Source organism: Lepidochelys olivacea (assembly GCF_965140295.1).
Source record: "Lepidochelys olivacea isolate rLepOli2 genome assembly, chromosome: 5".
Taxonomy (NCBI): Eukaryota; Metazoa; Chordata; order Testudines; family Cheloniidae; genus Lepidochelys; species Lepidochelys olivacea.
The window spans coordinates 39,270,450-39,294,990 of record NC_140415.1 but is presented as its reverse complement, the minus strand read 5'-3'; the positions used below and the strand labels follow the sequence as shown (position 1 = coordinate 39,294,990).

General features: G+C 41.0%; 1 protein-coding gene across 3 annotated transcripts in view; it reads left to right on the top strand.

Annotated features, from left to right (window-relative positions):
• Nucleotides 1-24,541, top strand: part of ERCC8 (ERCC excision repair 8, CSA ubiquitin ligase complex subunit) — a 59,209-nt gene that overhangs the window by 1,707 nt on the left and 32,961 nt on the right. For all 3 annotated transcript variants that reach the window (XM_084629358.1, XM_084629359.1, XM_084629360.1), the window contains exons 2-7: nt 3,203-3,298; nt 3,467-3,568; nt 6,267-6,390; nt 11,013-11,094; nt 12,167-12,235; nt 14,081-14,147. In XM_084629358.1, coding sequence (XP_084485484.1) covers nt 3,203-3,298; nt 3,467-3,568; nt 6,267-6,390; nt 11,013-11,094; nt 12,167-12,235; nt 14,081-14,147 — 540 coding nt within the window. The remainder of the gene's footprint in view (nt 1-3,202; nt 3,299-3,466; nt 3,569-6,266; nt 6,391-11,012; nt 11,095-12,166; nt 12,236-14,080; nt 14,148-24,541) is intronic.

Here is a 24,541-nt window from a genome sequence, read left to right as displayed (position 1 = left end):
CCATGACATTGTAAATGTTAAGTTGCATCCTACACAATGAACACATTAACATGGCGTGCTTATTTCATCCCCCTAAAAGTGTATTTGTTCTACATCCTTTATACATGTTTACAGACACTCATGTGAACATCTTGAGATTCATAGCTAAAAGAATTTTATGTGGCTTCTCCTTTCTGAACATTTCAGAAATAAATCACTATGAGTTATGGTTGGGCCTTGCAGGTCTTCTCAAGTCATAATTCTCTTTATGTAGCTATAACAGAGAACCTTTTCTAGTGTAGACTAGACCTGTGTGAAAACCAGTACACTAAAGCCTCGTGAATCTGCAGTCAGATTAAAACAATAAATATGAGGCATGAATTTCTCATTTTATATCAGATGTTAATTGTGAAACTTAAAGATGACAGTGTATATGTCAATATTGTTGAAAGGTTCATTGAGAATGATTTTAGCAGAAATATTCAGCTAATCTCATAATCCCATAATTAGGGCCCTACCAAATTTACATCCATTTCGATCAATTTCACAGTCATGGGAGTTTTTAAATTGTAAATTTCATGATTTCAGCTATTTAAATCTGAAATTTCACAGAATTGTAATTGTAGGGGTCCTGAGCCAAAAAGGAATTGAGGTGAGGGTCACAAGGTTATTGTAGGGAGTGTTGTAAGTACTGCTACCCTTACTTCTGTGCTGCTGCTGGCGGCGCTGCCTTCATAGCTGGGCTCCTGGCCAGCAGCTGCTGCTCTCCAGCTGCCCAGTTCTGAAGGCAGTGCCACCACCAGCAGCAACACAGAAATACGGATGGCATAGTATGGTATTGTCACCCTTACTTCTGCGCTGCTGCCTGCAGAGTTGGGCCCTCAGTGAGCAGCCACCACTCTCTGGCCGTCCAGCTCTGAAAGCAGCAATGCAGAAGCAAGGGTGGCATGGTATGGTATTGCCCTTCTTCTGCACTGCTGCTGGCAGGGTGCTGCCTTCAGAGCAGGGCGCCTGGCCAACAGCTGCGGCTCTATGGCCACCCAGCTCTCAAGGCAGTGGAGAAGTAAGTGTACCAATACTGTGCCCCCCGCCTTACAATAACCTTGTGACCCCCCCAAAGCTCCTTTTTGGGTCAGGACCCCCAATTTGAGAAATGCTGGTCTCCCCCATGAAATCTGTATAGTATAGGGTAAAAGCACATGAAAGACCAGATTTCACGGTCTGTTATGTGTTTTCCATAATCCCAAACTGGATCCTGCACTTCTCCAGGTACCAGGAGTCTCAGGTGTACACCTACCCAGCTGCCAAAATCTTCAGCTTCTCCCAAGAATCTCTATGATGCAGTTATGCATTGTCAGTCCAAAAATCTGATTGTATTATTCATTTTCTGTATTTAAGTCAACAGAACCATAATTTTTTTAATTTAAATTAAGCTGCAGGAAGATATCCAATCTGCTACACCCTAGCCTTTAGCACAGCATTTAGTTCCAGATTGCCATAGAGAATAAATAACTTTTGGTATAAGAACAGTAGTTAAATTTTGACTTTAGCAGCAATCTCTAAAGTGCCAGTCTGTGAAAGTGCTGAGCACTTCCAGCTCCCTTTGACTTCAACTGCAGGAGGCATTCAGCACCTTGAAAACTGGATGTTCATTTTGTGTGTATAAATTGTGATTTTTTTTCCTGTACTTTTGTTGGCAAAAGGGATGCTCAGTAGAGTGTAGATTTTTCATAACATAGAAGCAGGATTTCTAACTCCGCTTAAGGAGCTGGGTTTTGGTGTATATCATATTTTCATAACTCAGAGGAGCCTTAAGTCATCAAACCAAAGAACTGATCAAAAGGTGTTTCTGGTTATCACCTAGCTCAGTGTTTCCCAAACTTGTGACGCCTCTTGTTCAGAGAAAGCCCCTGGCGGGCTGGGCCGGTTTGTTTACTTGCTGCATCCGCAGATTCGGCCAGTCGCGGCTCCCATGAGCCACGGTTCGCTGCTGCGGGCCAATGAGGGCAGTGGGAAGCAGCGCGGGCTGAGGGACGTACTGGCTGCTGCTTCCCGCAGCTACTATTCTTGTACCAAGTTTGGGAAACACTGACCTAGCTTGTTCAAAGCTACAAAGATAGTTTCACTTTGCAGTAATTAGAAGACATCAATTAAAATGTGAAAGGACTTTGTCGTAGAAATATTTTAATAAACTCACAACTATAAACTCACCATATTTTTCTCATGAATTTTCATTTTGCTATTCATGTGTCTTTTGGTCAAATGACTACTTAGTATTTTTCTGAATCTATAAAATGCTGAGTGTTTGGTTGTTTTGTTTTGTTTTTTGGTGCTGTTTTATCCTGGATAATAAACTCAGAGCACGTTGTGATCTCAGCAAAACACTTTTTGCTTAATTTGAATTTTTTTAAGACCAGGTATCTTTCTTATCTTTGATCAGATGTTGAGGAAAATTGTAGTTATTCTTGTCAGTTACAACAGTAGGAAATTGCTTGATTGACCCTTACAACAATAGCTGGATTTGAATGATCATTCAAATTAGGAGTAAAAACAAATCTTGTCCATAACACAGTGAATGCTCTGATGTTTCGTTAGCTGAATTTGAATTTTTATCAAAAATACTTTTCATTAGAGTGTAATTTTTTGTTTCTTTCTTAGTGATACAAAAGATGTGGAAAACATTTAACTTTGTTGTAATTATCATGTGGTGGTGGTTTGTTATTCATTCTGTATAACATAAATCACTTCATTTACTAAAATAACTGGTTTTTCCACTAGGTGTCCTTAGTTTTATTAAATAAACTACCAGATGATCATGGTTGGGATGAAGACTAACTTATTTGTGAATATAGTAGATCTAAAAGTATATAAACATTTCATTTCACTTTTTTAAATTTCTGATTCTTGCATTATATGCCAATTTTCATTCATACATTTGTTGATATTAATTGCTTAATAAAGATTTGTAGTCCTCCACCTCCAAATAATGTACAGTGTGGTAATTTCCGCCAGTCACACTTTAATCTTTTTCTTATTTTTAGTTCTACATCAAGTCTGACAATGTACTTTAAAATGTAAAGGGTAATAATTGAATGTGTTGAGTTAAAGAAGAATTCTGAGAATCACAAATTTGACTTTTTTTTGTTGTACTAAAGAAAAGGTAAAATTTGAGTACTTCCTGATTCTCACCATTCATGGTTTGATATATTCTATTTTTTTAAAGGGTACTAAGCTTGGAGTTAAACAAAGATAGAGATGTGGAAAGAATCCATGGAACTGGTGTTAACACCCTGGATATTGAACCTGTTGAGGGAAGATAGTAAGTAAATTGTGCTGTTTTATTATCAGGTATATTTTATAGAATGAATACTTAGTTTTAATCATTTATGATTAAAACTAATTACTTTGCTGAATGTGAACGTTGATTTACTTTGAACAGATTGTGAGTGTAAGATATCTAAAAGCTATGTTATGTTTGTTCTTACAGCATGTTATCAGGTGGGTCAGATGGTGTTATTGTACTTTATGACCTTGAAAACTTCAGCAGAAAACCATGTTATACATGTAAAGCAATTTGTTCTGTGGGCAGGTATGTACCTTTTTTTTTAAAAAAAAAAAATCACTATGAAATATTTTTAGCAATTTTATTATATATTTTGCATTGAATTCACAAATTGTTGCACATTAGTATTTTATTTCCTGCATAAAACGCTAATCACACATAGGACCAGACAACTTTGATAAAAAAACATTGATGACACACAGTTAAAAGTATAATATATTTTGTATATACACTAAGAAGCATAATGATGGCCTCATTCAAGGCTAGATCCAGAATTATGCTCTTATTTAATGTTTTATGTTGTTAAGTGTGTATTATGTAATTTTGTTATGTTTGTTTAAGAGTTTGTTCCAATTCTGGGATTTATTCACGTAACGTTAATTATGATTTTAGTTTGTCCAGACACCCATAAGGATGGAGACCTAGAGACTGCAGGTTAACAACAGTATCTTCTGTTCCTGTACCACATTTTGATGCATGCTCTATCATCTTTTTCTTTTCCTGTCACAATTTAGGCCTTTCTACTGTTGTAGGTAATCTTTGCTGCAGTAGTCGATGCTGTATCAGGTTCACATACCCAGCTTCTAGGCCTTAAGCATCCAGCCATGAGAATAAGAGGAAAGGGTAACCACTAACTCCTGCAGGGAAGGCCAAACTATCATGAGACACAGAAAAAGTCTTTGCTTGTGGGAGGCCCAACTTCCTAAGTTCAAGGATGGGCAGCTTCTGCTAGAACAATAAATACATAAAAAGAACAAATCCTTATGAGCTGCAGGGAAAGTCTGACAAATCTGTAAGAGCTTTGGGGACTTGTGAGGAGGTGATACAGATGCATTAATTCTACTATAGGATAACCCTGTATATACTCAAAAAGAAAAGGAGTACTTGTGGCACCTTAGAGACTAACCAATTTATTAGAGCATAAGCTTTCGTGAGCTACAGCTCACTTCATCAGATGCATATCGTGGAAACTGCATCTGATGAAGTGAGCTGTAGCTCACGAAAGCTTATGCTCTAATAAATTGGTTAGTCTCTAAGGTGCCACAAGTACTCCTTTTCTTTTTGCGAATACAGACTAACACGGCTGTTACTCTGAAACCTGTATATACTGAGTTCTCTGTCAGTTTTAGCTGTAATATTGTTGAATGAATTGTGAATAAACTTATGGCCTGTCTTTTGCCAGTAAGATTAGGACTGTCCTCATTCAAGCATGCCCTTGGCAAATTCCAGATTACCACTGCATGGATCATTTATGTCTAGAATCCTCAAAATAGTTTTTCTAACTTCATCAGTAACTAGCTGCATATTACTTTAGATTCTATCCAGTCTACTGAAGAGAGTGAAGTGTACATTATTGTCCTTATGACTAGACATAGCACTGTACATCTACATGGTCAATTTCAGTGTGGGATAATATGAGAGAGTCAGAATAAGGAATCTGTGAGTTGAAAAGAGGAAAAGCAGTGTTTTCTACTGGTTAAAATAGGATTGTGAATCAGGAGACTGGGCTTCTATTGCTGACTCTGCCATTGATGCTTTGTGAGGTCCTAGGCAACACACAATCTCAGTGTGCCTCCAATTTTCCTCTCTGTAAAAATATCCAATGTTTTACAGTATTGAACTCCTTGGATGAAAAGTTTTATGCAACTGTATCATCAGCAGATTCCTATTTTTACACGTATTATTAATTAAACAACTAGAGTAGTCAACATTTAAAAAAACCAACCAACCGCAAACAGCTGCTCCTATAACTTATATATTTGCTTAGACACTTAACTTGTCTGTACAGCTCCACTGGGTGATTCTGTGCTGTATCTACAGCAAAGGCAGATATTCTCCTCTGTGTTGTAACACCATGATACATCTGCATATGGACTTGATGGAGAGTATCCTAGAGTCCTGAAGCTCACTATCTCTTCACCATTTTTCTAAGTCTCGATCCCTGCCATTTTATTTTCCTGAGTTCACTTGTAATGACAGTGAGCTTTGGGAACATCTAAAAGGAATGAAACTTTCAGCGATAAGGATACTAACAGGAGCAGAGATCCAATTGTAGTTCAACAACCACTTGAGATTCTGATATGCTACCTTAAATAGTTCACTGGTTCTCAAGATATCATTAAACTGAAGTGTATTTAGGAGCCTGTGAAGATTAAATCAAACAGGACCTGTGTTGCAAGATACTATCTAAATTCCCTTAAGTGTTGATCTGACCAAGATACTACTGGAACAAAGACCGTGTGGTTAGCAACATACTAAAATAGTAAAATTTTGTAGCACTTCTGTCATAGTTGTGATTTAACATTACCATTAGCAAATAATTGTTAAAGACCCCAATCCTGAAAGCTTGTGCATATAATATGGAATCCCATTTAAGTCAGCAGAACTCAACAGGGTCATAACTATTTGTAGAGTCGGGCCCTACAATAATATTTAAATGTCAAAGCCTATCTTTTGGAAGCGTGACTACACCTCAAAATAGCTTGGTTTTGAGAGGGCAGATGATCAGCACTTTCTGAAAATCAGCCCCAAGGGGGCTCAAATTGGTCCCTCAGAAATTGAGGCACCAAAATTACTGGTTACTTTTGAAAATTTAGACCCAGTAGTTTAAAAAAAAAAAAAAAAAGAGTAAAAATAATTAAACCCCCCCCACCTTGGTCAGCTAGTATCAAATCAAAAAGACGCTGCTGACCCTAACCAGTGCAATTCTATTATTGTATTATAGGAGCCATCCTGATGTACACAAATTCAGCGTAGAGACGGTTCAATGGTATCCTCGTGACACTGGCATGTTTACATCAAGCTCATTTGATAAAACATTGAAAATATGGGATACAAACACATTACAAGTAAGTAATTACTAATTATTTTCCAAACTTCCTATGCGCTCGACCTTGTGATATGCTGAGCACCTGTTTTGCGGGTAGTGTGCCTGAAATTCCCATTGAACTCAGTGAGAGTTGACTCACTCAGCATTTTGAAGGATGAAAAATGTCAGGTTGGTAGCATTCAAAATTGTAGGCACAGAATACGAGGGCAGAAGTTTAGGCACTCCCATATTTGACAGCATGCTTCGGCCTTGTTTTAGAAACCACTTCTATGTTACCAATAATATGGTAGTTCAGAGTCTTTGATTGCTTGTTTTTTCTGCGTAGCCTGCCAATAAAAACGTGACTTGTGATGGTAGATTTTGTGCTATGTACATTTGTCCAGCAACAACTGGTCTGAGAGCATAGTTTATTTCTTGTGAGGTGTTGAACACCTATTGAACAATATTAATTGTTGGTTATCATATTTGCATAGCACTGGTAGTGTGCTGTGGGAGCACATCTGTTGTTATAAACAATATGAACAATGTCTTTGATGGCTTAAACCTTTTGCCATATTTGTGTGAGAGGATTTGATAAGCTTTTAAAACAGCAGAACGAGGGAAACCATGAGGAGAAACACTAATCAATTTGTCATGACTTAAATAAAGTTTACACATTACAGGCCATTTATCTGCTACTAAATTCTGTCCTCTAATAGCTGATATATGAATTTTGGACTGTGGTAAATCTCTCTTATTTCATATATCAGTGGACTTACATTGACATTGTTTGTTTGCCAAGAATATTGCCTCATGCATTAAGGTGAGAAGATCATGAAAACTGGAGATTCTATCATCCCAAGGACACAATACACAATATTTCTCTGATTAAATTAGATGTGAAAATTATTATTTTCTAAGCCCTTTTAAAAGTGTAACGTTGAGATGTATAATTATGTTTTTGTGGAGGGAGGAGGTAGCGTTGCCTTTTTGTTGTTCAAAGCGTGTTGCGTGCTTAGCAAGAACCAGATACTGCTTTAGAGTTTAGACCGTCCTCTTAGAATGAGTTACAAAATGTAAACTGTATATAAAGGACAATTGGTGTACAAACTGCCACAAAATGGTATATTTCCAAAAGATTTGAGTTCATTCTTTAAAATAAAAAGCAATTTTAAACTATTTTTTTAAAAAGGAAACATAAAAATAAAGTTACCTGATATTGTCCACAGCGTTAAAGATAAAGTCCCAAATTTGATCTATTGTACTACGTAATTGTTAAAATGTCAGAAGGACACAATGTGCCACTAAACATAAACCCTCACATAGAATCATAGAATATCAGGGGTGGAAGGGACCTCAGGAGATCATCTAGTTCAACCCCCTGCTTAAAGCAGGACCAATCCCCAATTAAATCATCCAACAGATTTTTGCCCCATATCCCTAAATGGCCCCCTCAAGGAGTGAACTCACAACCCTGGGTTTAGCAGGCCAACGCTCAAACCACTGAGCTTAATAAAGTTAAACAGAAAAGGAAGAAAAGTAAACAATATGACGATAGTTACTCTGTTTGGAATTTGTGTCTCAGTATTACTGCAAAAAGTCTACAGGCACAATGTGGCCTTTTGTTTTCAAGTGTTAGTAAGTGAAAGTATGAGGCCAGGGAAGCTACAGAGACATTTAGAAACGAAATCCCTGGAATTAGTAAACAAGAGCCGCAAACTTTTCCTTCAGAAACAAGAAGAATAAAAACAAGTCATGTCTAAAGAAGCAACTGTTCTGTTCTTCAAAAGCCTTAGGCTCATCTTATGTTATAGGCATGTGAATTACAGAATGCAAGCAGACACACACCATTGGCAAGACCTTTACACTTCCACCAGCAATAGCCATATGAAGAATTAAGATTGGGAAGCAAGCAGTCATGGCACTGAAAACCATTCCCATGTCAAATAATCCCATCCATTGATGCACTGATGACCATGCAGAAAATGTTCAGGACCAGTTGGTAGAACAAGTGAAGAAGTCAATATTTTTCACCACAGCTTGATGAATCCACAAACATAACCAACCTGGCTCAGTTTCTGTGTTGTGTGAGATTTGTCAAAGCAAGTTCAATAGTTGAAGAATTTTTATTTTGCAAAGAAACCCTGAACAACCAGTGAGGAAATATTCAAGATCCTTGATAAATTCATGGTGGATGAAGGTGTTAATTGGACACTGTAGGTGTGCTGTGCTGTGTGGTGAGGCAGCAGCCATGGCCAGGAAGAACAGTGGGGTTGCAGCACGAGTAAAGATGTGACATCATTTGGACACACAGAACAATTCATCACCAGGCATCAGCATCGAAAAAGTTGCGACCTGAAGTACATGAGGCCTTCAGTGGTGGTGGTAATTTTATAAAATCCCAGGTAGTGAATACACAGTGTTTTAGTGTGCAAAGAGAGAGGCTGTAACCATACTCAGCTTCTGTTTCACAGTAAAGTCAGGTGGTTATCACATGAGAAAGTGTTACAATGCATCTTTGAATTGCCTGGCAAAATGAGAATTTTTCTTCTTGGGAAATAGATCTTGCAGATAACATGAGTAATATGGATTTCTTGACTACATTAGCTTCCCCGGTGGATAAATCGGGCAAATTTAATGCCGTGAACCTAACACTTCAAGGTAGGAATACAAATATAATCGATATGAAACATAAAATTGGGAGATTCATGAACAGGTGCTGCCTTTGGCGGTGCCATGTTGAAAAGGAAATTACTGAGATATTTCCAGTGTTATCAAACTTTTGAATAGAGTAAAATTGATAAAAATGCTATTAAAGACCAAATATTAACTCATTTATGGAATCATAGGGTCAGAAGGGACTGCCAGGTTTTTTGTTTGGATAATATTCCTATTTTGATGAATATTGTCCTAGAATCGAACATGAATCTCTGGATACCAACTGGATTTGAAACCCCTTCTCACTAACATTTGAATCCATTCCAACCTTTATTATCTCATCATAAAAAATATATATATATATATTAGAATTGTCAAGAGATCTTATTCAGAACACCAAGTTTTCAAATCTTACAAACCAGGAATTCTGCATTTCTGTTGACAGAGCGCAAAGAACTCCATGATATAGCTATGAAAGTGCTGCTTCCTTTCACTTCGAGTTTTCTCTGAGTCTTAAGTAGTCAGCAACCATTTTTGTGAAAACTAAACACAGAAAGAAAAGGAGTACTTGTGGCACCTTAGAGACTAACCAATTTATTTGAGCATAAGCTTTCGTGAGCTACAGCTCACTTCATCGGATGCATACTGTGGAAAGTATAGAAGATCTTTTTATACACACAAAGCATGAAAAAATGGGTGTTTACCACTACAAAAGGTTTTCTCTCCCCCCACCCCACTCTCCTGTGGGTAATAGCGTATCTAAAGTGATCACTCTCCTTACAATGTGTATGATAATCAAGGTGGGCCATTTCCAGCACAAATCCAGGGTTTAACAAGAACGTCGGGGGGGGGAGGAGAGGGGGGGAGGAAAAAACAAGGGGAAATAGGTGGAGTGGAAATCTATCATTTTGCGAATACAGACTAACACGGCTGTTACTCTAAACACAGAAGTAATTTAAATTTTTAAAGTGACTTATGACTGGCGCTATCAGAGATTCAATAAAACATTGCACAGCTATGTAGTTTGAAACAGGTCGGTTCTTCCAAATAAAATCTTAGGCTGTGTCTGGTCACGCCAAAAAATCCACATTTTAAAATTATAGTTTTAAAAACCCAGATCAGATTTTGTAATGAACAGTATGTAGTTGAATAAAATCACAAAACGGTCCAAACTCATGTCCTTCTTGAATCTAGTGTCCTGAGTCAGTTTAAAAATATATATATTTCGTTGTGAGGAGCCACCAAGCTTTAAAATATCAATAAGGGGGAGACAGTACGAAACAGTTTGGGAACCGTGACAATAATGCAACATTGATGTTGAAAAATTGAGTACACTGGTGAGGAAATTTGAGAAGTCAAGGTTCTTAACACTAATATTATCAGTCTTCTTGCACATAATGTGTATTTAATGGCTTACGTTTTAGTATGTAAGCAATAAAACAGAGTTGATTTCAGGAACTTGTCAACATACCGCTTGAGTCCCAACAGAAAATGGGGAAAAATAACTTTAAATATGGTCCCTTATTTTATATAAGGTGACACTTCAATTTAGCCACTCGCTATTGCTTCTACCTTTTCTTTATATCCTTTTTTTTGAGGTAGCATGTTTTGTATGTGAAGAACAAGTATTAGCTCTAGTATACATCATTTTCTTTCTTTCCTGTTATCACTGATTTCCATTTACATACCCCACCTTCTTCCTTGCTGCTTTTCCTTCCTCCTTTTTTTTCCCCCTTGTCACTGTAATCAGAGCATTTTCTTCCAGGCTTTATTACTCTTTGCCATGTTAGCTCTATGCCCTGCCAGTGCTGGATGTCTAGTTCTGGTAGCATGACTATTTGCATGATTAGGCACTTAATCAGTAGAGAGGTGGCATGTGAGCAGCCTTGTAAACAGTAACTCTAACTTTAAAAATGCTTAACCAATTTTAAAGAAGAGATACAAATTCTCACTATGATATTAATCAAGGGGCAAAGCTGATAGATGTTTTGTTTTAATTACCAGCCTGCAGATGTGTTTAATTTTGAGGGAACAGTTTATAGCCATCATATGTCTCCAGTTGCTACCAAGCATTGCTTAATAGCAGGTATGTATACATTTTTAAGAAGTTCCTATCTATGTTTGGGTTGTAGTAAGAGGCAAATGATTCAAAATTAGCATTTTCCTTTTTCTACAATGACTTTTTTCATATGCAACAGTCTTGACTATTTTCTGGCAAGTGATATCAAAGACTTTGTAAAACTGAGGTCATTTTCTAAATAAAATCACTTCATTTGGGCTTATACTGTTTATGAAAGGAAAGTACTTCCTTTGCATTTCTGAAATGAGCAAACCACACACCACCGAGTTTGCATGGTTCAGCTAGTGTTTCTAAATACACACTACTCAGATTAATGCAGCTAAATCAGTATTGAGATCTATGGGAGTTGAATGTGTACTGTATACTGTATGTATTTACTGTTGTCAATTAAAAAAAAATATTTAGAGAAGGGACCATATTCTTAATTCATAAATCTAGAAAAAAAGAGCAGCCTTGTTTCCCCTACAACAGCGGTTCTCAAATTGTGGATCGGGATCCCAAAGTGGGTCCAACTCTGTTTTAATGGCGTCGCCAGGGCTGGATTAGACTTGCTAGGGCCTGGGTCCGAAGCCAAAGCCTGAGGACTTCCCTGAACAGCAGGTCTCAGGTTATAGGCTTCCTGCCTGGGGCTTAAGCCCTTAGGTTTTGGCTTTGGTCACCCTGCCTGGGGCAGCAGGCTCAGGCTTTGGTCCCTCCTTCTGGGGTCATATAGTAATTTTTGTTGTCACAAAGGAAGTCTGAGAACTCCTCCCCAACAACCTTTTAAATATAGTTTAATAAAGATCTAGTTGGGGATTGGTCCTGCTTTGAGCAGGGGGTTGGACTAGATGACCTCCTGAGATCCCTTCCAACCCTGATATTCTATGATTCTATTGTTAATGTGAGGAATTCAGTAGAATTGTATGCAGAGACTTTGAAAATATAAATCTGTTTGTTTGGAAATTTGATCAGTTCAAATGTGTGGGAAATCTTATGAAGCTGATAGTTTCTTTATATCTTTGTAGTAAGACTTGTTAGAGTTTTTATTCCTTGTTAAGAGTTGTTTTTTTTTTACGTTGTCTTGTTTTTCTTGTTACAGTTGGTACCAAAAGCCCCGAAGTACAGCTTTGTGACTTGAAGTCTGGATCCTGTTCTCAAATTCTGCAGGGTACTTTTTAGCCTGAAACATAATTTTTAAACAGTAACTACTTTAAGTAAACCAGCCAGTGTAAAGAAACACAATCCAGCCAGTGTAAAGAAACACTATAAACAATGTGTTCTTTGTAAGTAACGTGACTGATGTGTTTAGTACCAGTTGTGAAAATTACACAGTGAGAAAGGTTCTTCTTTGTATTATTCTAGTGCTACTGAATTGGAGAACACAAATATTAATTAAGGAACAGCTATCATTTTAGGTCTTTGGGAATTTTCATAATAAACCCTGATTTCTGGAGTACTAGTTAGTCTTAAATCATTCTAGTGTTACTAGGCATGTGTGAAACCAGTTTGGAGGAAAATTGGTTTATACGTTTAAAATTAAAAAAGCATGTTCAAAGGTATTTTTGTTTGCATAACTCAGACTTCCTCAATCAAAATATTAATTAGCTGAGCAAAAGTGTTATCTAGTTAATGTAGTTTATTTTTAAAAACAAATTATATATTTTTAAGATTTGAAAGTTTTAAGAGACTTCTGGGGAGCTTTTTCATTTATCGTTCTGTAAAAAGGCAAATTCCATATAGCATCCCTTGAGAATAATGGGCCCAGTTTTCCGCTGGTGAAAATCAACACAGTTGTACCAATTTACACCATCTGAAGTTCTGACTCACTATAGATTAATATTTGTTTAAATGTTGTTTTAGGATCTCCAGGAATGTTGTACTTGTGTTCATGAAGATTGTGTGTGGTGTGTGTGCGCGTTTTTTACAAAATCTTAATATTTTTAAACAAAATATCCTCCAGAGATTTTGTATGGATGGACTTTCTTTAAGACTCTTTGGCTTCAGAGGCTCGGGGAGTAAGATATTACTCGACATAAGGACAGCAGTATCTGAACCTTTACGTTTATCTAATAATGTTAGGAGGCTCTAGGGCTTTATGCTCTGGAAAGCCTCGGTGTTTGAGTTGGTTGTGGGTAATTGAAATGAAACACTACAAGGGAAATATAAATGATGAAATGTTGAGTGTACTGATGTAGATGTACAGAAGGAAGTAATGTAAATAACTCTTGGTTATAAGGCCAAAGATGTATGTATGTGATCTAACCTACTTTTTATCAATCAGATTTGCTCGCTTATGCCCATTTTATTATAAGTGGCACAGTAGCAACACTATATTTAGATTGCCTAACACTTTCTATTGTTTGTAGTTTTTCTAGACATCTTTTTGAAGATCTCAAAAACCACTATAGTTTGTTGTTAAATATATTGTATCACCATCCAATAAGCAGTGCATGGTCCTCGTGCTGCTAAGAGACCAAAAGAAAACACACACTTACCTTCAAATTTGGGCTGTTGGTAAGGAGTAGAATAAATAATCTAGATATAGGAATGAGGATCTGCTGAATAAATATATATATATTTTTAAAATAGCTCAATAAAAACTGACACTAAATTGTTTTTACATCTGTGTATTTTAAATGTTACTGTTAAAACTTCTGTAACAGTAATGGAGTAGTCTTAGTAGTTGTATGTGCTATTCTTTTGTTAGCATAGCTGTAGAACGATAAAGGCATCTGGGCTAGTAAAGTATAGAGAGGTAAACTTAGTATTCTTCATATCACTTTCAGCTGAATGCATTCTTAGCCAAGCAAAGGGGGGGAAGTAAACTGCCAATAATCCAAAATGAGGAACGCTCTTCCCATTCACTCCAAATTAATACCAGAATATTAATGGTAGTTGTAAATTGGTAGATTAGTCCAATTGCATTTCTCTTGGATATATGCCACATTTACTTATATCAGAAAAGTTGTTTATCAATAAGTTACCTGAAATTTCTCATGTACCATATTTGTAGGTCACAGACAGGAAGTGCTGGCAGTGACCTGGTCCCCACGTTATGAGTATGTCTTGGCAACTGCAAGGTAAAAACTATTTCTGTAATGTAAATAAGCAGTAAAATGACTTACAGAAAGCATTGTAAATGAATGACTTATTTAGAAAAAATATTTGGATACACAACAGTTTCATATTAATTTGAGGTGAAGGTCTGCATTAGTATTTATGCTACCATGATACTGTGGATCCTAGATGGGAAAAATTGGATTGAAGAGCTATCCAAATGGTGCACACAGGGTTGGTCTACACTTAAGTTATGTCAGCATACCTATGTTGGTCAGGGTGTGAAAAATAAACACCCTTGACTGACATAGCTCTGCCAAGAAGATCCCCACTATAGACGCAGCTACATCAACGTAGCTAATGTCATTCGGGGAAGTCTTAAATTGGCAGAAAAACACCTCCTTTGGTGAAAGCTGCATCTATGCTAGAGAGCTGTTCTAGCCACAGTGTAGCTATATCCTAAGATTATAGGTTGAGTTTGTGCATGGATAGCATATATAAGAGGCATGGGTTTGGCCAGTGATACAGAAGATGAGGTCATGGCACACGGATACAAGGGATGCAGACGTCTTTTCGTCTCTTTATTCTCCCAGCCAATTATCTATGCAGATGGTAAAGTCCAGAGAGAAGTCTAGACCTGTAGACATCTCAGACCAGTTCATCTTTGATTTCTTCCTTCAACCACCGCCAGAATTGGTACAGTTTTCCTGCTTTGTTCCACTCTGTATCTGCTGTGAGGCAGCAGAAGTGCACTGCATAGTGAGCCACTCTGTCTTGCCCCTGCTAGTCCCCTTGATATTCAGAATCAGTGTGCGTCATTGAAGATGGTTGACATTGATTGGAGAAAGGCATCCCAGTTCGACAGCACTGGACTATGGCCTTCTACCACAGGGAGGCCCAGACTAACGCGTCTCCTGTCAGCAGGCTGATAACTAAGGTCACCTTAGCCTGGTCAGAGGCATAGATTTGGTGATGTATCAGAAACAGAAGCCAACATCGGCTCATGAAACTCCAGAACTGCTGTCAGTTCCCATCTCACTGTTCGGGCAAGGGTATTGCAGGTCCCTGTTCAGGACAAGGGCCTGCAGACAGTGTGGGGTGTGTCTCTTTCTTATTTCTTTATGCTTGGTTTGCACTTCTACGATCTATTATTGTGGTTTATAGTGCTTTAAGAACGCTGGTGACTGACTATTGTACCTTTGAACTCTGCATTCAAGAATTTAAGAGACTTGTTACTTGGAAGCAACTGTAGCTAGCATTGGTGTCAGCAAGACTTGTAAGAAAGATCCTCTCACTATGCTTTCCCTTCACCCATGGAACAGTGTCTGGCTCCTTCTCCCAGATCACTCATCTTTTTCTCCTGGAAAAGTCTCAGATCTCTTCCCTTCAGGGTACGGCTGCTCCCTCAATCTGGAGAACACTTTCTCTTCTGGAGCTCTCCCAGTTCTTTCCCCTGGGATACTCCTGTTCCGTTTAAGGGGATGTCTCCCTTTGGGTTTGCCTTCCTCTTACAAGCCTCTCCTCCCGAGAAGCACCTTCCTCCTGAGAGCACTCCCTCTGACTGAACTCATTTTTAATAGGGTGTGAGTGCTTCTCTACTGATTGACCATTAACCAGTCACCTGAGGCAAGCAGTAACTCCCAGGTAAGTTCTCAGAGAACTGACACGGGCAAGCTAGGCCCTGACTCTCTCCTTTAAGACCCAGTTGCCCGGTGACAGCCTCTGATTATCGCTGACATTGCCCTGGAGGGTCTGAGACTAAGTCATACCAGCTGAGGCAATCAGTGTTTGTCCTAAGGGACTGCTACCCGGGATCTGGTCTGAGAATGGGAGAATCACAAGCGATGGTTAGAGGCCTGAGACCTGAAGATAGCAAGGGATGTGGAGGGTGAAAGGAGAGGTCAGAGGTGCAGTTCACGCAGTGACAGTGATGCTGCTTTCACACAGTACAAGCAGAGAGAGGTTTTCAGTTTCTCACAAAAACACTAGATTCTGTAGATTTCACTGATCAAGGTCCTGGACATGACATAACGAATTCAAAAGAGGAAGAATATCCCAAGGCTTGTCAGAGGCTTGTTGCAAAGCTTTAAGCTTCTGCTGACAGCTGGAAGGACATGACCAGGAAGTATGGGGTGCTGGGTGTATGTAATTGATAGGGAAAAAAACCCAGAAAATGACCCTATAATCATGTAAAGCTACGCTGCTGTCTTTTTTCTATGCTCATCTGTCCTTTCTACTTTGTTTATGGATAGAAAGAATGTGAACTGTGTGTAACCTGCACTCCCTGCTTTTGGGGAGAGAATTCCTTATACAGATAAGCCTCCATGCTCGTACCTACCCCAGAACTTCAAACAGACTGGGTTAACCGGTTCGAACTGGAAGAGATATCACAATGTATGTTGAACCAAGCTATAAAAGCTCATCCCTGTTCTTTGTTCGAGGCTTCACCATTTTCCTCTGAAAAGGAATTGGTGAGCCCTTCAGCTGTCGTATTTGCTAGCAATAAAGTGCCTCACTTTATCAAAGAGCCAAGACTCTGTGTTTTGTTTGGCTAATACAGAAGTCCAGGGAAGGCTACCCTCCTAACCCTAGACGGGAGGGGAACCCTTTTTCCCTAACATAATTTACCAGGGATACTCCACAGCACTGAATCAACTTTCCAGACTCACGTTCGTGTCGTAACAGAAAAAACAGAATGTGACGGAGACAGTATATCATCTCTGACAGATTGCAGCAATAAAACAGGTTCCTTTCTAAGGATGAGTATAGTTCACAACTATAGATCACAAGTGATCTGGAAAACTGATAGATACTTGGAGTGGAATATCTGTCCATGCATATATAACAAGGGCCTGCTGGGTGTGGGGCTCTGTCCCCCGCTAGTGGCACTTTAGACCACTTAGAGATTAAGGAGTCTGCTACAACCTCATCTGGCTTTTAGCTCACACAGTAGAGGCTCATACACTAAGCTTCAGAGGTCCCAGGTTCAATCCTGGCTGCTGCGTTACACACAGAAGTAGCTTGAAGAAGGCACAGAGATAAGAGGGAGAAGAAAACAAATGGTAGAGTTAGATGTTCACTATTGACAAATGAGAAGATGTGGGGCTTGAGAAATCAGACCAAAGATATGATTTATGTATGTTCCTTGATGGATGACCTGCTAAGGATGACTTTCTCACAGGATACAGTTACAAAGGACAGAGAGAGAATCTTCATCTTTCTTCAAGAATACTGCCTTATAGGAACATAGTGAAGAACTCTCTAGCTGCAGTAGAAAAACTGGGGCTGATTATAGGTGCAAAAGTGGGAAAGCTTTTCAGAGAAGAGAAAAAAAGGTGTATGATCCATCAGATTTCAGCTGGTAAAGCTGTCATGTTCTGAATGTTAATTTGAGTTAATTTCCAAATTTAGTTATGAACTGAGTTCTATCTCAGGCCTCTTCATGGGTTCCTGTTGCTTTTTAAAGGTAACTTCACCCCTTGTTGAAGGCATCTCATTCCTAGAGTTCAAAGTGTTTAGCAGTCCATATCCTGCTGACTTCCTTACTACATCTAAATATCAATGTGTAGCAGCTGTGACGGGGACACACAGAGCTCAAGTTTCAACATGGATTTGTGACAGAGGATCCTTGGTGAAGGATGTGTGGTTATGGAACCTGCTTCCCACAGGAGATTGAGCTAACCATGAATCTCACCCCCTGTCAAGGTTCCTCCCCCACTCTGAACTCTAGGGTACAGATGTGGGGACCTGCATGAAAAACCTCCTAAGCTTATCTTTACCAGCTTAGGTCAAAACTTCCCCAAGGTACAAAATATTACACCCGTTCTCCTTGGACTGGCCGCTACCACCACCAAACTAATACTGGTTACTGGGGAAGAGCTGTTTGGATGCGTCCTTCCCCCCAAAATACTTCCCAAAACCTTGCACCCCACTTCCTGGACAAGGTTTAGTAAAAAGCCTCACCAATTTGCCTAGGTGACTACAGACCCAGACCCTTGGATCTTAAGAACAATGAACAATCCTCCCAACACTTGCACCCCCCCTTTCCTGGGAAATGTTGGATAAAAAGCCTCACCAATTTGCATAGGTGACCACAGACCCAAATCCTTGGATCTGAGAACAATGAAAAAGCATTCAGTTTTTTACAAGAAGACTTTTAATAAAAAATAGAAGTAAATAGAAAAAAAGAAATCCCCCCTGTAAAATCAGGATGGTCGATATCTTACAGGGTAATTAGATTCAAAAACATAGAGAACCCCTCTAGGCAAAACCTTAAGTTACAAAAAAGATACACAGACAGAAATAGTTATTCTATTCAGCACAATTCTTTTCTCAGCCATTTAAAGAAATCATAATCTAACACATACCTAGCTAGATTACTTACTAAAAGTTCTAAGACTCCATTCCTGGTCTATCCCCGGTAAAGACCAGCATATAGACAGACACAGACCCTTTGTTTCTCTCCCTCCTCCCAGCTTTTGAAAGTATCTTGTCTCCTCATTGGTCATTTTGGTCAGGTGCCAGCGAGGTTACCTTTAGCTTCTTAACCCTTTACAGGTGAGAGGAGCTTTCCCCTGGCCAGGAGGGATTTCAAAGGGGTTTACCCTTCCCTTTGTATTTATGACACGCCCCCCAAATCTCAGCTAGGGTGAAACACTGGCTGGGATTTCTTCCTGGAGCTCTAGGAAAAACAGAGTTAATAAGACACATGCATCTCTAAATATACTACCAAGTACATAAAGACTAACAATATTTTCCACATCTCAAGGACGATTTTAACCAGTTGATTCTGGGAAACTTTCACGGGAGAGTGCATCAGCCACTTTGTTAGAAGCTCCTGAGATGTGTTGGATGTCGAAATCAAAATCTTGGAGAGCTAAACTCCACCGAAGAAGTTTTTTGTTAGTTTCCTTGACGGTGTGAAGCCACTTCAGTGCAGCATGGTCGGTTTGCAGGTGGAAACGCCATCCCCAAACATATGGGCGTAGCTTTTCCAGAGCATAGACAATGGCGTAACATTCTTTTTCAGTGACTGACCAGTTGCTTTCCCTCTCAGACAGTTTTTTGCTGAGAAACACTACAGGGTGGAATTCTTGATCAGGTCCTTTCTGCATTAAAACTGCTCCCACGCCACGCTCGGACGCATCTGTGGTTACTAGGAACGGGTTTGTCAAAGTCTGGGGCCCTTAGTACAGGGTCAGACATGAGTGTCGCTTTAAGCTTGTTAAAGGCCTTCTGACACTTTCCGGTCCACTGAACAGCATTTGGCTGTTTCTTTTTGGTTAGGTCTGTCAGTGGAGCAGCGATTTGGCTGTAGTGCGGTACAAATCGTCTGTAATAACCGGCCAAGCCTAAGAAGGATTGAACCTGTTTCTTTGACTTTGGGACAGGCCACTTTTGGATAGCATCCACTTTGGCCTGTAGGGGGCTGATAGTTCCTTGACCCACCTGGTGTCCAAAGTAAGTCACTCTGTTTAGGCCTATTTGACACTTCTTAGCCTTAACAGTTAGTCCTGCCTCCCTTATGCGCTCAAGGACTTTTTGTAGATGTTCCAGGTGGTCTGCCCAGGAATCCGAAAATATGGCCACATCGTCAAGGTAGGCGACTGCATATTCTCCTAATCCCGCTAGGAGACCATCTACAAGTCTTTGGAAAGTGGCGGGTGCATTTCGCAGCCTGAAAGGGAGTACATTAAATTCATACAGCCCGAGATGTGTGATGAAGGCTGACCTTTCCTTGGCAGATTCATCTAGCGGTACCTGCCAGTACCCCTTGGTTAAGTCCAAGGTAGAGATGAACTGGGCCCGTCTCAGTTTCTCTAATAGTTCATCTGTGCGTGGCATTGGATAGTTGTCTGGGCAAGTTACAGCATTTAGCTTACAGTAGTCCACGCAAAAACGTATTTCCCCATCTGGTTTGGGAACTAGAACCACTGGAGATGCCCATGCACTTTCAGAGGGGCGGATTACACCCATCTGTAACATATCCTGGATCTCCCGTTCTATAGCAGTTTTAGCTTGGGGAGACACCCGGTAAGGTTGGACCCTAATTGGGTGAGCATTACCTATGTCAATGGAGTGGTATGCCCGTTCAGTCAGTCCTGGGGTGGCTGAGAACGTTGGCGCGTAGCTAGTGCACAGCTCCTGGATCTGCTGTCGCTGCATACGCCCAAGGGTCATGGAGAGGTTCACCTCTTCCACACCACCAGCACATTTCCCTTCGTAGTAAACACCTTCAGGCCACTCAGCGTCGTCTCCTCCCTGGGCTGTAAACTGACAAACCTTTAATTCTCTGGAATAAAAGGGCTTTAGAGAATTAATATGGTACATCTTAGGCTTTCGGTTGGAGGTGGGGAATGCTATGAGATAATTAACAGCTCCCAGGCGCTCCTGGACCATGAATGGCCCTTCCCACGATGCTTCCATTTTATGGGCCTGGAGCGCCTTTAAGACCATGACCTGGTCCCCTACTTTGAAGGAACGCTCTCTGGCATGTTTATCATACCAGGCTTTTTGCTCTTTTTGAGCATCCTGTAAGTTTTCTTTAGCAAGGGCTAAAGAGGTTCGGAGGGTGTTTTGTAGGTTGGTTACAAAGTCCAGAATATTAGTTCCTGGAGAAGGTGTAAATCCCTCCCATTGCTGCTTCACCAGCTGCAATGGCCCCTTAACCTCACGGCCATATACAAGTTCAAATGGGGAAAACCCTAAACTGGGATGTGGTACAGCTCTGTAGGCAAAGAGCAACTGCTGCAACACTAGGTCCCAATCATTGGAGTGCTCATTTACGAATTTACGTATCATGGCCCCCAAAGTTCCATTAAACTTCTCCACCATGCCATTTGTTTGATGATGGTAAGGAGTGGCAACCAAGTGATTTACCCCATGAGCTTCCCAAAGGTTTTTCATAGTTCCTGCCAGGAAATTAGTCCCTGCATCTGTGAGGATGTCGGAGGGCCAACCTACCCTGGCAAAAATGTCTGCTAGTGCCTGGCACACACTTTTAGCCCTGGTGTTGCTTAGAGCTACTGCTTCCGGCCATCGGGTGGCAAAATCCATGAAAGTCAGTATGTACTGCTTTCCTCTGGGTGTCTTTTTCGGAAAAGGACCCAGAATATCCACAGCTACTCGCTGAAATGGAACTTCAATGATGGGGAGTGGCTGGAGAGGGGCTTTGACCTGGTCTTGGGGTTTTCCCACTCTTTGGCACACCTCACAAGACTGGACATAGGTAGAAACATCCTTGCCCATTCCCTCCCAGTGGAATGACCCCCCCAAACGGTCTTTGGTCCTGTTCACCCCAGCATGGCCACTAGGGTGATCGTGGGCTAAGCTCAAGAGCTGGGCCCGGTATTTAGTTGGAACTACCAACTGTCTCTGAGGATGCCAGTCTTCCTGGTGTCCACCAGAAAGAGTTTCCTTGTATAAAAGTCCGCTTTCTACAACAAACCTGGATCGATTAGAAGAGCTGAGAGGCGGTGGGTTGCTCCGTGCCGCCGTCCAAGCTCTCTGGAGGCTTTCATCTGCTTCCTGTTCGGTCTGGAACTGTTCCCTTGATGCTGGAGACATCAGTTCCTCATTGGATTGTGGACCGAGGCTTGGTCCCTCTGAAAGCGATATAGGGGATGGAGCTGTTTCTGTTGACTGTGAACCGCTCTCCGCTGGTGCACTATGTTGGGATTCAGGCTCCGGCTGAGCCTCTTGTGTAGGGTTATCGGCTGCTGCCAGTTCAGGTTCGGTGGGGCCCTCTGGTGTTGAGGTTGCAAGTACTGGATTCAGTGCTGACACGGGGTCTGGTGTTGGTTGTTTGGCTGGTTCCGGTTCTGGGACTGGTTCCGTCTGGGTCTCTGGGACTGGATCCACTACTGCTGTTGCAGACATTGGCCTGGGGTCCAGGTCCATCACCTCTGACCAGGTCCTGATAGAAGTTTCCGGAACAGAGCTAGGCCTCACGGCTTGTTTAGCCTGGCTGCGGGTGACCGTTCCCACCCTCTTGGCCTGCTTCACATGATTGGCCAAGTCTTCCCCCAACAGCATGGGGATGGGATAATCATCATAGACTGCAAAAGTCCACATTCCTGACCAGCCCTTGTACTGGACAGGCAACTTGGCTGTAGGCAAATTGAAAGAGTTGGACTTGAAGGGTTGAATCGTCACTTGGATCTCTGGGTTGATTAAATTGGGGTCCACTAAGGAAGCATGGATAGCTGACACTTGTGCTCCGGTGTCCCTCCACGCGGTGACCTTCTTCCCGCCCACACTCACAGTTTCCCTCCGCTCCAAGGGTATCTGGGAGGTATCTGGGCCTGTGGACCTCTGGTGTGATTCCGGTGCAATGAACTGTAATCTGTTGGGGTTCTTGGGGCAGTTGGCCTTTACATGCCCCAGCTCGTTACATTTAAAACATCGTCCAGCTGACGGGTCACTGGGGCGAGGAGGGTTGCTGGAGGACGGGGTGGTGGGACGATAAGGGGTCTGGAGGGTTCTTTGGGAGGTAGGTGGGGCTTTGGGCAGCCCCCGGTAATAGGGTGTGGTCTGGGGTGGTCCCTTCTGGTCTCCGCTCCAACTGCGACCAGTTTTCTTCTTCTCTGCCACCTCCACCCATCTGGCTCCAATCTCTCCTGCCTCGATTACAGTTTTGGGCTTCCCGTCTAGGATGTATCTTTCTATTTCCTCAGGAACACCCTCTAAGAATTGTTCCATTTGCATTAGGAAGGGCAAATTTACTGGAGATTCAACACTTGCTCCTGATATCCAGGCATCCCAATGTTTCACAATGTGGTAGGCATGTCGGGTAAATGACATGTCTGGTTTCCACCTTAGGGCTCTGAACCTCCGACGAGACTGCTCAGGTGTTATCCCCATTCTGACTCTCGCCTTGGATTTAAACAGTTCATACTTGTTGATGTGTTCTTTAGGCATTTCAGCTGCCACCTCAGCTAAGGGTCCACTGAGTTGCGGCCTCAGCTCTACCATGTATTGGTCAGTAGAGATGTTGTACCCAAGGCAGGCCCTTTCGAAGTTTTCTAAGAAGGCCTCAGTATCATCACCTGCCTTGTAGGTGGGGAACTTTCTGGGATGGGAAGTGGTACCCGAAGAAGGATTGCTAGGGTTTGTTGGTAGATTCTGCTGGGCCTTTATCCTCTCCACCTCCTCCACATGCTTCCTCTCTTTTTCCTTCTCCTCCCCCACATGCTTCCTTGCCTCCATTTCCCTCTTGTGGGCAGCCTCCTGTACCTCCTTCTCCAGCCGCATGAGTTCTATCTGTCTTTCATGTTCCCTTTGTTTTTCCTCAGCCTGAAATTTGGCTAATTCCAGCTGTAGTCGAGCTGAGGATTTGGTCATTCTAACCTCTCTGTTTTTAACTAACTTTACACCCGAGGTTTAGAAATAAACAAACAAAACGTGGCTGTAAAATTTTGCTGTGCTGGAATAGAATACCTATTCTCTGATAGTGACTGTCAGCCTACAGAAAAAGACAATTCCCTTGTCTCTGCTCTGGGCCCAAATTAAAGCAAAAAACCTCCAACTACTTGGAAACCTGCTTACCCAGCCCAAAGAAAAAGCAAATGGGTAGAACACACACCCCCTATTTACTTTTAGGAAGAAAAGAAAAAAAAACCTCTGGGTTGGAAGACTGTGAATTTCCTTGCAGGAGTTAAGTACCCTGCCTCCAGGCAAAGAAAACCTGCAATTCACAAGATAATCCCCTTTTGTCTCTGCTTGGCCACAAAGCAGAGAAAAAACAATCTGCTTTCAGTTTCAACTGCTTTCTGGACTTCCTTTCCAAAGGAAAAAAAAATTTCCTTTTTAAAATCTGTATTTCTAGTTCAAAAAATCTCAACTGGATCTCAAAATGATTTCAGGTTAATCCCACCACTATGCCACCATGTCAAGGTTCCTCCCCCACTCTGAACTCTAGGGTACAGATGTGGGGACCTGCATGAAAAACCTCCTAAGCTTATCTTGACCAGCTTAGGTCAAAACTTCCCCAAGGTACAAAATATTCCACCCTTTGTCCTTGGACTGGTCGCTACCACCACCAAACTAATACTGGTTACTGGGGAAGAGCTGTTTGGACGTGTCCTTCCCCCCAAAATACTTCCCAAAACCTTGCGCCCCACTTCCTGGACAAGGTTTGGTAAAAAGCCTCACCAATTTGCCTAGGTGACTACAGACCCAGACCCTTGGATCTTAAGAACAATGAACAATCATCCCAACACTTGCACCCCCCATTTCCTGGGAAATGTTGGATAAAAAGCCTCACCAATTTGCATAGGTGACCACAGACCCAAACCCTTGGATCTGAGACCAATGAAAAAGCATTCAGTTTTTTACAAGAAGACTTTTAATAAAAAATAGAAGTAAATAGAAATAAAGAAATCCTCCCTGTAAAATCAGGATGGTCGATATCTTACAG